At 36.7% G+C, this 15,043-nt stretch overlaps 1 protein-coding gene across 1 annotated transcript; it reads left to right on the forward strand.

The window, feature by feature from the left end:
• Positions 1-7,456, forward strand: hsf4 (heat shock transcription factor 4). Its single transcript, XM_060878597.1, has 12 exons — positions 1-126; positions 1,650-1,758; positions 2,099-2,226; positions 2,351-2,475; positions 3,478-3,553; positions 3,678-3,745; positions 4,373-4,472; positions 5,636-5,754; positions 5,953-6,135; positions 6,214-6,322; positions 7,123-7,188; positions 7,336-7,456. The coding sequence occupies exons 1-12, from the start codon at positions 1-3 to the stop codon at positions 7,432-7,434; spliced, it is 1,308 nt and encodes a 435-aa protein (XP_060734580.1). The 3' UTR covers positions 7,435-7,456.
• The last annotated feature ends 7,587 nt before the right edge of the window (positions 7,457-15,043 follow it).

Below are 15,043 nucleotides of genomic sequence, written 5' to 3' on the forward strand. Positions count from 1 at the left end.
ATGCAGGAGTCACCAGGTTCCATAGGTGTGGATGGAGGCTATGCCAACAACGTCCCGGCATTCCTCACCAAGCTGTGGACACTGGTGGAAGACCCGGAGACCAACCATCTCATCTGTTGGAGCACTGTGAGTCAGCTGTTATGCTTCCTATTGATCTAAGAGTACATTTAAGTCCTGAAATTAAATCTTTTTTGAATAACACATTCTCTAGCTCAGCATATAATGTAGGCATTGGATGGATCTAGCAGCAAAAATCTTTTGCTGACACACTCACAATGTACAATTTTCTCAAAAATTAAAGTTGTCATTTTTAAAAAATATATTTGACATTTTTAAGGGCAAGAACAATTTTGTGATGCTATTATCAAAACTAATAGTTTTATCACATCATGTGGATTAAATGTGATACATCAGATACATAATACACTGAATAATATCCTTACAAATGTGGGTGACAGGTTTAGTAATGATTTTGTTTATTATATGCTGCAAGTATGATGAAATCCTTTGACGTTCTGTGTTTACATGGTGAGATTTTTTGTATTTCTGTGTGACTATGCAAAAACCTCATTACAATTTTGCTTGAGGCATTTTCCCAAGATTTATGCCTCGGAAGAAAAGTTACAATTCTGTCATGACCCTGAAAATTATTACACTGCTTTACATAAAAAACAATTTCATCATAAATTTTGAATGGCAATTAGTGATGTAGTATGTACAATATACATTTTACATGAATAGTCCAATCTGGTCAGTAAACAAGTCTGTGTACCTCATTTATAATAAATAAGTGGACAGCAATAGACACCTGCTGCATATAAGAGATTATATCTAGTAGTTTATCACATTTTCATCTTGGGAACCTGACATCCTGTTAAATATGCACTAAAAAGATAGATATTAACAAGTTAATTAATATAGGTTAAATGTAATCCACACATGTAATGAATATTAAACAAAGTGTACATTAAATTGTTGAAATGTTTTTAAAAGTAAGGAAATGCCTAAAGAAATGCGTTAGACCATTGCTTGCTGGCCTGAAGGTCACCAGATCATTGTCTTTCATTATTTGGGTTTGTAAGGAAACCAGGGAGAAAGGGAATGTGATAAGAACAACTTGAGACTCTAGCAAACAGGAATAGTGTTACTTATTTAATATTCACTTTTAAGACCAGATGTCATGATACAGTCATTTTCTTGGTGTGTCCTTAGCTCATTTTTATATTATTATTAATCTCCAGGGTCAACACAAGCATATTCCTAAAACCTGTTCATTCTTTTTAGAAATATTTGAGAATGTGTATACTTTATACATAATTTATTTGAGAATAAATAAGCAAGTAAATCAAAAGGAACCGCTTGTCAACACCTTCAATGTAAAAAAAATCTGTTATTTTCACTGCAGTGGGTCTTTGTAACATATCAAAATTGTACACAGCTGCATGAAGTGTTTTGAACAATAACTAACAGAATTATTCCAATCGATTTCCACATACACAATACAACTTAAACTCTAATCTTGTTTTAGGAGACATCATTGTTTACATATGAAAAAAACATGACATTTGCCTTTATCATTTAATTAATATATTTGATAGTCCATTAATACTGTACATAGACTTATTTTTTGCTTGGTCTCTTCTCTCTAGACTGGTACCAGCTTCCATGTGTTTGACCAAGGCAGGTTTGCCAAAGAGGTTCTGCCCAAATACTTCAAGCACAACAACATGGCCAGCTTTGTGCGCCAACTCAACATGTGTACGTACTATTACACAACATAGCAGTAACAGAGCTCATTGGCACTTGAAATGTTGCATTTAGCTATAATTCTAGCCATGATACAGTCTTAAAACAAAATAAATATGTATAGCAACTGTACATCCTTCCTATTCAAAGAAAATGTGTGCTAAGCACTATTTTATATTTCTAATTGGACTCTAATAATTAGCCTTCTTCAGATAGCTTGTTTCTGTAGCTTTTTTATCTTCATAAGCTGTAGCATAGCTATTATTCAAACCTATATTTGACCTGCACATCCACATGTATGTGTATTAATGTATATGTATGTATATATGTGTATCATATCTCACTGTTTCAGATGGCTTCAGGAAGGTGGTGAACATTGAACAGAGTGGGCTGGTAAAGCCAGAGAGAGATGATACAGAATTTCAGCATCTGTACTTCCTCCAAGGTCATGAACATCTGCTAGAGCACATCAAGCGCAAGGTATGACTAATGCATGACTATATGCATACAAAGTTTAATGCTACACATAGTCACAGTGGTTTTGCTGGCATGCGTGAACTGTTGATTCTTCAAGCTGATTATTTGCGTATGTGCTCCCTATCAGGTGTCTATAGTAAAAAGTGAGGAGACTAAATTCAGGCAGGAGGATTTAAGCAAGCTCCTGTATGAAGTACAGGTTCTTCGCAGCCAACAAGAGAATATGGAGTGCCAGATGCAAGATATGAAACAGTGAGAGCCCAACCTCTTCACACACGTATTGTACATGATTTAAATTAGCTATTATTTGCAGTCAGTGGTGGTGAAACTGTTTGCATTAGGATTATGCTCTGCATCCCTGTCCTAAGCTGTGGACAGTTTTTGAAAGAATATGGTGATGAGTACAGGCCAAAGAAATCAGGTACTGTATCTTTGCTGGGATGTTGTGTTCTGTCATAGTTTGTGGGTGAGGGTAAGGAGCTCTGCAGTCTGGGAGCACCTTGAACTAGTGCTACTGTATCTCTACATTAGGAGAAGTCATATGACATGGTTCTGATACCTTACAAGGACGCCCCCTAGTTCTGGCTCCTGGAACATTCCAAACATTGACTGAGACAGACCCGCTGTAGCAGACCCAGGACTGGAGAGTTTGTATCTCACAGTTTGTACTCACCTTTGTAGCCTGCTAGCAGTGCAATTTCCACTAGGAAAAGTGAAAGGATTATTAACGAATTAATTTTTTGATATCTATATCTTGAGAACTTCATTCTTTATCCAATGTGGTAGTTTCTAGCAAATGTATTAGTACATTTAGTAATAATCTTTTAAGTCCATAAAAGATTATATATGTGTATAAAGACTTCTACAGGAGAACTGATTTAGTGCTTGTGCTCTCCTCTGTACGGTGGTCGAGGTTTTGTTAATTTGTTTTGCACTTCTCGGCCACCGTACCTCTGTAATAACAAACAGAGTGCATTCTCACCCCAAAATGATTTGACCCTTTGCCTACATTCACTCTCATTCTTCAGCTACATTTGGTCTCGATTCATTGTGCCTGTGCTTTGTGCATGCTGTTTGAATAGAACTCTCCTGACCTTTTAGTGGCTTGCAGTGAAGGTCATGTGCATTGATCATGCACTGGACCCTCAGGTAGATCAATGGGCTTGTGTGTCAGTAGTGGCAATACACTGTGACAAAGCTATGATAAATCTGAATTTATTTAAGCATTAATGGGATATCTCTTTATTTGTGTAGGCAGAATGAAGTACTATGGCGGGAGGTGGTGTCACTGAGACAGAACCACACACAGCAGCAGAAAGTTATGAACAAGGTAAAAATAAATAAATAAATAAGTAAATAAATAAATAAATAAAATCACCACACATGAAGCATGTAGACACTTCAGTGTTTGATGAGTTCAGTAATGCTGAATCACTCTCTGGCTTTGTTATTAGCTGATACAGTTTCTGGTCAGCCAGATGCAAGCGAGCCCTCCCAGCACGGTGGGAATGAAGAGAAAATTGTGAGTACACATTCTCAATTCAGACTAATACCTAATCACGCTAGGATGATGCAGCTGTGCTTGGATTATCACACACACATTAACAAAAGGAAAAGAAAATCACAAACCAACACATACTGGCCTAATAAACACAGCTGTGCAAATGGCCAACTCAGCTGGATTTGGTCAGGTGACACAATTCACTGGTTCGTCTGCCCTGAATGGAGCTGAATGCTGAATCAGATTTACTGAGCTGTGTTGCCCACACACACACACACCACAGCGCGTGACCCTCTACCCTCTCTGAAGAAGTGCACTGTCAGCTAGGGTGTCCTATAAAAATTAATCAGGTGAGAGGGTTGAAATCTAATAATATACTGCAATATAATACAACTTTTGTTTAGCATATTTAAAAAAATTTAAGAAACACTTTATCCTGAACATACCAAGAAAGAAAAGATTTTCATTTAAACCATTTGGCAAGATGCCCTTATCCTGTGCGACTTGCAGAAGTGCTTAGAAATCTCTATCAATAAATACATTCTCATATCGGTTCACTATTTATGGACTAATTCCATTAGTCCAAAAATCTGTTGGGATAATAAGGTTACGTCTGTGTTTTCTTCTGACTTTTCTCCTATTCTGTAGGCCCCTGATGTTAGATGATGGCTCCACCACTCCTCCTACCTCCAAACTCAGTCACAGCCACTCCATGGAATCAATACAAGAGGCCTTCTACATCCAATCGGTAATATACTGTAGAATACAAGTATGAGCAATAGAGAATATTTAAAGGATTCATTGAAAATCAGAAGTTTGTTGAAGCAGGAAGTGTATTTTAAAGTTTCAGAGTTTCATAAATCCAAAGTGTAATTTTTTTGGTTTGTGAAGTTTCTAAACAAGAAGTTTTTGGAAGCATTGCCAAAAAGAGGCCCTAACAGAAATACAATGCCTGAATGTCACTGTAGTTTGCTTTGACCCTGCGTTCACTTCAACGTGTCCTTCTTTTGTAATGACCTTAATGAGTGCACATGCACAAACCTAGGAATAAAATCTTGAGACATGGAAAAATGTCTGATATCTTCATTAGTGAGAAATATAATTTTAATTTAATTTAAAATTAAAATGTAATTTTTATTCTGAATTTTTAGAATTCTGTAAAGGTGCTTTGAGACAGTGTCCATTACTATAGCTTTTAGTGCTTCACAAATAAAATTTAATTAAATTACAGGAAAAGGCTGAATATAATAGAGGGTTAAATAATAATAAACAGTGACCCCTTTATGTTTATGCTTGAAATATTCATTCATTCATTCATCTTCTACCGCTTATCCGAACTACCTCGGGTCACGGGGAGCCTGTGCCTCATCTCAGGCGTCATCGGGCATCAAGTCAGGATACACCCTGGACGGAGTGCCAACCCATCGCAGGGCACACACACACACACACACTCATTCACTTTCGCAATCACACACTAGGGACAATTTTCCAAAGATGCCAATCAACCTACCATGCATGTCTTTGGACCGGGGGAGGAAACCGGAGTACCCGGAGGAAACCCCCGAGGCACGGGGAGAACATGCAAACTCCACACACACACACAAGGTGGAGGTGGGAATCGAACCCCGACCCTGGAGGTGTGAGGCGAACGTGCTAACCACTAAGCCACCATGCCCCCCCCGCTTGAAATATCACTCAAATAATTTATTATTGAAGTATCACTCATGATGTTAATTTTAATTTTAATTTTTAATAATAATAATATTGGAAATAACAGATCATTATAACTGTAGCATTTTCAAAAGTATAAATTTAAGTATAATGTGTAGATATTACAAAATCCACCCTGGGATAACAAAAGATAATTTTACATTCTCCTACAAGGTATTACTTTTTTTTTCTCACTGTCAGCCATCTACAGATGCTGCCTCCGGTTCCACTAGCAACACTATGACAGTAGGGCCGATCATCTCTGATGTTACTGACATGTCACAGCCTACTGCAATGGCTATTCAAATGGAGGAAACCCGGTATACATATTTGCTCTTTTTGAATAAAAAAATCAATGTGTGTGAAGTGTCAAGAACTTTCATTTTACCATACTTTAAGAAGTGATTATTTTATATAGCTAACCTATGTAGTGTGAATATATTTAAAATCAAAAGTTCTCATTTTGTATTAAATAAATAGTGCATTATTATACATTATAGTATGGCCTGTTCATTTAGGGAAAGATGTCCAATGATTATTAAGGAAGAGCCAGTGAGTCCAGGTGTGCACAGGTGGAGTGAGGACGTTTCTTGTGGTGTGTGTACTGAACCCCCTGTGCTTCCCTTGGCCATGGTACAATCCGTCCTAGAGGGCAGAGGGTCAGGCTCTGCAGAGAGGAGGGCCAAGAAGACCATGGACAGGTTGGTGTAATGTTTGGATATGTTTGAAATAATTTTATATTCTTAGGTATGATCTAATACTCTGTCAATATATGTTAGGCCAGAAACCTCTGAAGCTGTTGAAAATGTGGACATAAGCTTTGAGGAACTACAGCTGCTCCTGAGAAACCAGCAGCATAGTATGGAGTCCAGCTCTACCAGTGTGGATGTAGGTACAACATATGGCCACATCAATGCTTTTTAAATATCAATAAATACACCACTTAATGGCCATTTGAATTTCTTAATTGTAAACACTGCTGAAAACTTCTGGTTCATTACATACTCATTCTTTAGGATCAAAGAAGTGTTTAGGCAAGAAAAATGTAGAAATTAGAAATTAGCCATCAAGGGTAGTATTTTAAAATAGATTTGGTGATGAATGCCCAGGGAATTCAGTAACCACACCATAATAATGTAGGCTTAAACTCCACCCTGCTTGACTGAAGAGCTGTGTCTTAGATCATGAGCAGCTCCTTTCTTTCTCCATACTTTGGTATTTCCATAACTTTGCTAGTGGTTAATTTTGGTTCCAGAACCTTTGTGGCTCCTTTCTGTATTTTTATTTATTTATTTATTTTCGTGGATTCCATTATGATCTTTTTACTGCTGATTTGTGGTGTCCATCTTGTGGTTTGTGCATAATGTATACGTTTAAAAGTCTTCCTCTAGTCTTCCACTATGTGTGGATAGTGATATTTTCACCCCTTTCTTGTGGAGGTTGATTGTCGTGGCACTGACTCTTGTTTCTGGGTTTTCACAGCTCTCCCTCACTGTATTTTTGCATCTAGATTTGAGAAATTATTAAAACCTAATTTAATACTTAAAAACATCAAATTATTATTGGAATTTTAGTTTCTGTATGCTACATTAAAATTATTGATAAAATAATAATCAAATAAATAATTACATTTTACTGTTGAATCTAAATCAATTTCTTAATCATTAACTGTTTTTGCTCTCTTAAAGACATTCACGTTTAGCATGCCTATGAATGAGTGGAACTTCACAGAGATGGACCCAAATCTCAAATCAGTAAGTGACTTACTCTACTTTAGATCATTTGAAGATAGTAGGTTTCACCCCTGAAGGTTATACAGAACTATCATCTTAAAAATCAGTTCATACTGAATTTAGCTAGGCAGTTGTACCATCCTGTCTATCTGTGTATTTTATGTGTAGGAGTTAGCCAACATCCTTGTCCCTGCTGCTATGTCTCAGTACATGTTCCAGTGCCAGGAGGGTGAAGTGTGCAATACTAATGGCTGTGAGGAACAATAAAATCCTGACATTGCATCTAGCACAAGTTCCGCTTCCCGGACCATCAGGTATCACCTTCTGCTCAATCCATTTTAATTTGGATAGCTTTAGTTCTAGCTGACAGCATTGTCTAGATATGTGGAAACACTACGCTAAAATAAACTGCTCTGGTTTGTGGAAGGGAGGAATCTGCAAAATGTAAGGCAAATATTTTTATCTAGTGAATAAAATAACCACAGTGAGATGATGGGTCTGGATTTACTGGTGTAAATGAAGTATGTTTTATGGTATTTTCAGTGGCTTGTAGAAAATGATGCCTATTTCACATAGTTGTAATTCCATACATTCCAGGCCGCTAGGGGAGTTTCATTCTGGAGTTTTTCTGACAGGGTTTGTGGTATAACACTGAATTATTCCATAGTTTACCAATTTCATGTTATAAGGTGCAAGGGATAATGGCTGCAGTGGAAGATGCAGAAACCATAGGGATGAAAACAGTGTCAACAGTATAGACACTGGTGTGCAGTAATTTGAGACAATGTAGTCAAATCCAAATAGAAGAGAACTATATATTTTATGTCATTTTTCTAACACCATGGCACAATTGATTTTGGCCTTTAAAAAGAAAATACACATGACATGAGATTCACTGGGAACAGAGATCATACTGACTTCAAGTTATAGGAGCCATATCAGTGGGGTATGGGGTTATTTGGTCTGTTGAAACTAATGGGAAAAGAAGTTTTGCTTAAACAAATGCAATTGTGTAGGCTCATAAACCTGGGAACTTGGGAAAGTTTCAGGAAGCATTGGCTGATCGCTTTTCCTTGGTTAATACTAGGGGGAACCCTTATTAAGTTTAACTTATTTCCAAAGAAGTGGTTTTCAAAGACCACAAGTCAGACAGAAGGAGTTATGCAGGATGCACTTTAGTACAGCTACAGTTCACCAAAACACAAAGATACGTTTAATTCAGGACACAAACCTCCAAAGCATGATTCATCAGGAGTGTGGAAGGCTTGAAAAATATGTGGTCAGTGGTGGGATGGTTTATCCCTCTACCATTAAATCAATGTTGTTTTGTAACAACAGATCGGTGGCTACTGAGAACACTGTCCACTGGGTATTGTTTACAGTTGTCCTGTCCACCAACCCCAAATACAGGAGTCAAATTATATCCCATTAAGATGGCTTTTTATATCCTGAGAATACCAGATGTGATGCAGGCAGTAAACAAAAATGAAAAAATCAGTGATCATAGAGCTGAATGGTCCATATTTCTACATTCTAAGTGCAGTGGAACACAGAATTTCTTTGCTTCAACCTAAGTGGAGTGACAAACCCATTCATAGACCTGCCCTTCACTCTAGCGCCCAAGGTGTTAATTAAGTGGATGTGTACCTCCCTATCAATATTGTCTGTGATGCTGACAGTCTAGAGAAGCAAGTAGCAAGACAGATGGAGCTGCCGATAATATAGAAGTATATTTATAGAAGATTTATGGCTAATAAGCAATCACAAGAAGAGCATTTTGATGAAAGTCAGAGCAGACCTGAGGGTGGCATAGAAAAAACCTGAAAGTCAAGGCTAGAGGAGAACAAGGCTTGATATCAGGATATCAGTGCGTGTGTGGCTGTTGAACCCCTTAGTCGCTCATGTATATTATTGTGGAAAGACAATATCAGGATTGAGTTCTAGTTCAAGCATCAATGGGCAGTAAATAGCAAATGATATTCGGTTGGTAAAGCAAGTACTGTGGGCAGAGGCCAACAGGCAGTGGATAGGTGAATTCACAAAGAGGTGCTACAGCTAAATTGGAATGCGTATGGCAGAGCACCAGATCTGAACAGACAGACAGACAGCTCACTGTTCAATTTAGTTCTTCGACAGTATAGAGACAAGGGTTCTGATTCTGAAACACTGGACCCTCATTATCTTAGACTCTGTCTCCTTTCTGTCTCTCTTGGTAGGTTAACAATATCCTTTGCTCTCTTGCAGAGTTACATGATGTGCAAATTCATCTGGCTAGTGCATGGATTTTCCTCCCTTTTTTTCTCTCATTAAAGTGAACTCTGACTAATTCTTAAGTAGGCTTATAATTAAAACACCACCATAATTTGTAATGCACATTTACTGTGCTCTCAAATTTCCCATTCCATAGGACATCTTGGACAATATGATTTAGTGCCATTTTCTGAGAATACCTTTATACTGTAGATTGCCATTGCTAATTTAGGTTATACATTGAGGGGAAATTACACACTTTTGTTTTGGTTTGTTTTGATATACTTCCAGTATATATATCTGTTTAAAATTTGCACACAAAATATCTTTTGACTGTGTATGAAAACAATTTGTATTTATAAGCAGACATTATGATACACTATATGACCAAGACACTTGTATGGGTTTTTTTACATTCCCAAGCAAAGGTTTTGATATTGTTATGGAGCTGGACCGCTCTTTGCTTCTATAACAGCCTCCACTCTGTTGGAAAAGCTTATTGCAGGGTTTTGGCATGTGTCTGTATGAACTTTTGCCCATTCAGTGGATGAGGGGATGAGAAAGCCTGGCTTGTAATCAGTGTTCCAAATCATCCCAAAGGTGTTCAATGGAGTTGAGGTCAATTTCCCCAAACTGTTGCCACAAATTGTCAGCACACTAAATGTCTTTGTATGCCGTAGACTTAACGTTCCCCTTCACTGAAACTAAGGGGCTCAAACCCTTAAAAACAGCCCAGACAAATATTACAGTTGGCAGTATACATTTTGGAAGGTTCATCAGACTGCCAGATAGTTGAATCATCACTCCAGAGAATGGTTCTACTGCTCCAGAGTCCAGAGTCGGTGTGCTTTTCACCACTAATAGATGCTCCTATATCACAATAATAGTACTTACAGTTAGGGCCCATTTTACTGTCATTGTTTGTCTATGTAGATTAATTGAGCTTGATTTTATGCACCTTTAAATTGATGGGTGTAGATGAAATACCTGAACACAATAATAATAATAATAATAATAATAATAATAATAATAATAATAATAATAATAATAATAATAATATACTTTTGACCATATATTGAATGTTTGAAAAAGATTGATAGACAATAAGGTATTCAGTCAATTTGGGTGTAAGTTTGGGGTCATTGCCTTGTTGATCGGCTGCTCTTTTCTCCAAATTCAGTTTTTTTGGACACTGGGATTAAATTCTACACTAAGTTATTCCTGTACATCAAATCCATCCATGTGTACTTCAGTGAGATGTACTGTTTGCAGGGAAGCAGTCCCATATTATGATTTTCTCCTCTTGGGATTGGACGTTCTGACGTTCTAGAGTTATTTCTCTACATGCTTGTGTGCAAATTTTAGTTGCACATCTCTGTGCTTCTTTTATAGCAGAGGATCTTTAAATGTGGTGTAGGCATGGAGATGATTGCAGTGCCGTTCATTGCTCATTGTTCTCTGTGTAACTGTTGTTTCTGCAGCTTTCAGATCATCCTGCAAATCTTTTTGAGTGATTGCTGATTTTTCTTGATAATTGATAAATGATAATTTCCTTATCATTAGCATGAGAACATGTTGTGGAATCTTGATTGTTGATGATTAGCTGTGGTTTCATAAAATTTGGATCTGCCTATTATTAAAGCAGCTGTACTGCCTTGGATGTTTAAGATCTTGGCTGTGGCTCTGTAGGCTCCATTGAAGGCTATTTATCCCTTTGTGAAGTGCCTTCACCTTATTCATTACTGTTGTTTTGTTGCTGATTGTTGCGTGATTGTTCATCTTGTATGAAATCCTGACCAATAGCAATTCTTTTTAAAAAATTGACACCCAGTACAATTTGCAAGGGTTTTTTGGAATTAGCAAGATTTGCATTTTATATTAATGTAACCTTACCATATGTATATTTTTAATAACAGTATCAGAATACTTTCAGATGACATTTTTATTAAACATATCGTCGCTGTCAGGCGGAATCCTCGTATCTCCAAAACCGTTATTTTTCAGGAAATTAAAAAAACGCCGTACCTTATCTGCAATGCACAGGGTTTAGTCCGCGTTGCAGTGAATTGACTTGCGCTAAATTCCTGTCCTCAGACGAGCACCAGAACTAGCGGGGGTCATTTTTTTTCTTTGAGCCCAGTGATTTGAAGACATTTACCTCAGAAGACGTGTCCTCTTCTTGAGGAGAAATATGCCACGAAGCGCTCCCGAGGAGTGAGGAAGAGGTGGACAGTTGAAGTGTCCAATGGAGTTATGAGATTTGCGCTCAAGCGATTTTCAAGGCTTTAAATTGGTTAATAACTTGTAAAAATAACAGACCCACGTGGGGACTGACCAATAGCATCAATATGTGAAAAAATATGAAATTGACCAAATTTGGACATACGAGGTTTCCGCCCGACAGCGACGATATATTAGTGTATGCTTACAAATACTAACAGTATTTATCGTGTTAATATTTATAAGTACAAAGTGTGTATACATTTGTACTGGATATATATGCACTGAATATATATTAAATAGCCAAAACAAAAGTGCCTAAATACTTTTTTCTCCTCACTGTATATCATAGTCACGAAACAATTATTCACGAGTGAATTTCTCAAGAACAGATCAAGATTAATTCATTGGTGTTCAATGGCAAATTGTTCCATGTACAGTTATAATACAAGGCCAAAAGCAATCAGGGCATTGATAGCACTATGTTGTATTTAAGGGAGCAGTAATATTCCCTTACCACATTGCAGCCAGTGTGAGAATATGCATTATTGTAAAATAATGTGGTCCAAAATTGAATGCACTTTACTATGTGTTGGAGTTGCTGCATGTGGAGCTGGCTTTTCCCCAATAATACTTAGTTGTACATATTTTTTCCATTTCTGTATTTGTATTTAATTCTATATTCTATATACATAAAGAATGTTATATCTGTCTGTATATACGTGAGAGGTCTAGGGATTTTCAGTGTGAAATACATGTCAATTTTTTTTACTCAGTAGCAAACTATATATCTGCAATCAACACAGGGGCATCATTGTCTATGATGTACAGTATGCTCCATTTCAGTATTGGTGCATGTCATTATTAGTTTTGGAAGCTAGTGATACAGCATACTCTAGTCTAGTCTATTTGCTTATAATTCTACAGATGACTGTGATATATTCAACATTATATTTTTGTGGCTTTCTAAGTTATTATTCCAAAGCTTCACAGGTTAGGAAAAGAGTATTTAAGTTTTGATTTCTTGTCCTTCAAGAACAAAATTCAGCTTATAACTCTCTTTATCTTGTATGATATGAAGCATATTATACTGTACACTGGTGAATTTAGATACAAACACTCTTCCTCCAGAATGTTTCATTTTAGCGGCAAGAAAACTGATTTGCAATGCTAGTTGTTCCCCCCACTGATGTGTGGATGTAGCTTTAGAAAGGGAAAGAAAATAAAATCAGAAAATTAGGAACAGAACACAAAAAGTGCAATCCAACTTGATAATAATAATCATAGTCTGATCATATGAGCATAAGTGATACAACCCTGATCTTGCAGAAATGTTAAGGTTTTGCAGCCATCTGTACACAAGATGGAAATGTTTCAAAATGTTATTATATCCAGCAACCAGTAAAACTAATCCCATCTGGAGGATGAGTCTGGAGTGAAAGATTGCTTGCTACTACACTGCTGAGAAAGAATTTAAATCTTTCTGAGGCAGCCATATTACTCCGAAACCTCCATAGATCTCTCACAATCTTTTTTCTTTTCTTTTAAGTAATTTGTTTTTTCTGAAAAGTGAAAGTGCAAAATATGTGATTTTTGTCATTTCCCAAAGACATAATACATAGAGTATGTAACCACTGGTATGTATGGACAGACACACAGTAGTCCAACTATATTACATACAAAATCCTTTGTGTGAATACTTGTTGAAAACATGGCTGGCATAATAATAATTGCACTAAGAATGGTTACTGTATTAGAAATAGCAAGGATTGTTTTCATGTTTATTACAGCTGTTCTACTTTAAGAGGCTTTTTACACTGATTTTGAAGAGTGTTTTTCTTTTCCATTTGTTGTTGATTTTTTCTCTTTCTTTTTTACTTGATGAATTGCACTTCTAATTGATCAATGTATTCTAATGTATAGAAATGGTCAAAAATGAATCCGGCTTGCTGACTTCATATTTGCACTTTTCCCAGATTTGTTAATAAAAGGACTGTTAAAAAAAATTATAATTCAATGCTGCTATATTTTCACACTGCACTTTTTTCTGTCTGTAATTACAATCAGCAAAGTGTGTTGTGTTTAAAAATCTGAACCATGTAATCATTATACATGGAAAAACCCTGATATGTCAATACCTTCACGAGAGAAACTAATTTTGGGCTAGAAATGTTGTTAATTCTTGAAATAAAGTTCTGGCACAGTATCTTGTGAATATGTGTTATTTTTACACCAGTCACAAATGCTCAATACAGTTTAGTGTAATGTGTGTCAAAAGGTTCAGAGGGAGAAGTAGACATGCTCAAGTGATTAGGGATTGAGAACAAAGTTAATCAGAATCTTTAGTGGGAGAATCCAGGAGTGAGACTTTGCAAGTGAGATGTCTGGGTTATGTAAGCCAGGTGTTGGGACTTCTGATCGGAAGGTTGTGAGTTCAAATCTCAGGTCCACCAAGCTGCCATTGTTGAACCCCAGAGCAAGGCCCTTAACACTCAATTGCTCAGATGTATAACATAAGGTTAAAAGTAAGTCGGTGTGGATACGGGTGTCTGCCAAATGCTGGAAATGTAAAGGGATTAGTGTGATTATTAAACTGTAAACAGGAATACTGGTCATGTGTCAGTACGTGATGTGGTTTGTGTTATTGACTGCTGCAGGTCATGATATGATTCGCTGAGGATTCTAGAAAGTGAAGTTTGTGCATTTGAGTGCTTACTCAGTTGCTTAAAAAAGTAAAACTGATCTTTTCAAGCTTTAAATAGCAAATGCCACAACACTCTTAGCCCTATAACTGTTTTTTTTTGTCTGAGCACTGTAAGCCTTGAAAAGCTTAACCAATAAAGTTGGCTACTTTTTGCACACTGATTAATCCTAGGAAACTTTGAGTAACTCTCAAGATTCATGCTATTTTTTTATTGCAGTGGCAAAGTGGAGTCCAGGCTGAGCTTGCATTGCCATTAGATCTGTATCGCATTTTAGTAACGCATGAATAAAGCTCAAAGTGTTTCTGAAAATGTCAAATTTAGTGATTTTCAGACACTGTCATGGAGAAGACAGATGTTTCTGTCAGATATGAGCAAAATGGTCAGATTTGAGGCCCAGGTTTGCCTGTAGAGTGAACATAACCATAGCACTTTCTATAATAAACATTTGGAGCTGATTGACTAAGATTTTTAAAAATTAAATGCAGTATAATATAGGATTTCATTTCATGTTTTAACCCGACTTTATGGCCAAGTTTTCTTAGCTTCCCTCAAGATTTTAGAAAGTGGCTAAAGTGTTTTCCTGTGACCTTGAAAAATAATGCAATGAACACAAAGTACCTAAAAATGTGTTAGACCAAACACCAAAACAAACAAGCTACAGAGCGCACAGCAAATAAAATGGTTTCTCAAAGTGTTGTCTT

This window comes from Tachysurus vachellii, chromosome 9 (assembly GCF_030014155.1).
Source record: "Tachysurus vachellii isolate PV-2020 chromosome 9, HZAU_Pvac_v1, whole genome shotgun sequence".
Taxonomy (NCBI): Eukaryota; Metazoa; Chordata; class Actinopteri; order Siluriformes; family Bagridae; genus Tachysurus; species Tachysurus vachellii.

What these genes read in the sequence shown, in the direction of transcription:
- hsf4 (XM_060878597.1), top strand. Translation starts at nt 1, where the DNA reads ATGCAGGAGTCACCAGGTTCCATAGGTGTGGATGGAGGCTATGCCAAC. An exon ending in AGGCCTTCTACATCCAATCG is followed by an intron (nt 4,473 to 5,635) that starts GTAATATACTGT and finishes TCTCACTGTCAG; the next exon opens with CCATCTACAGATGCTGCCTC. An exon ending in TGGACCCAAATCTCAAATCA is followed by an intron (nt 7,189 to 7,335) that starts GTAAGTGACTTA and finishes TTTTATGTGTAG; the next exon opens with GAGTTAGCCAACATCCTTGT.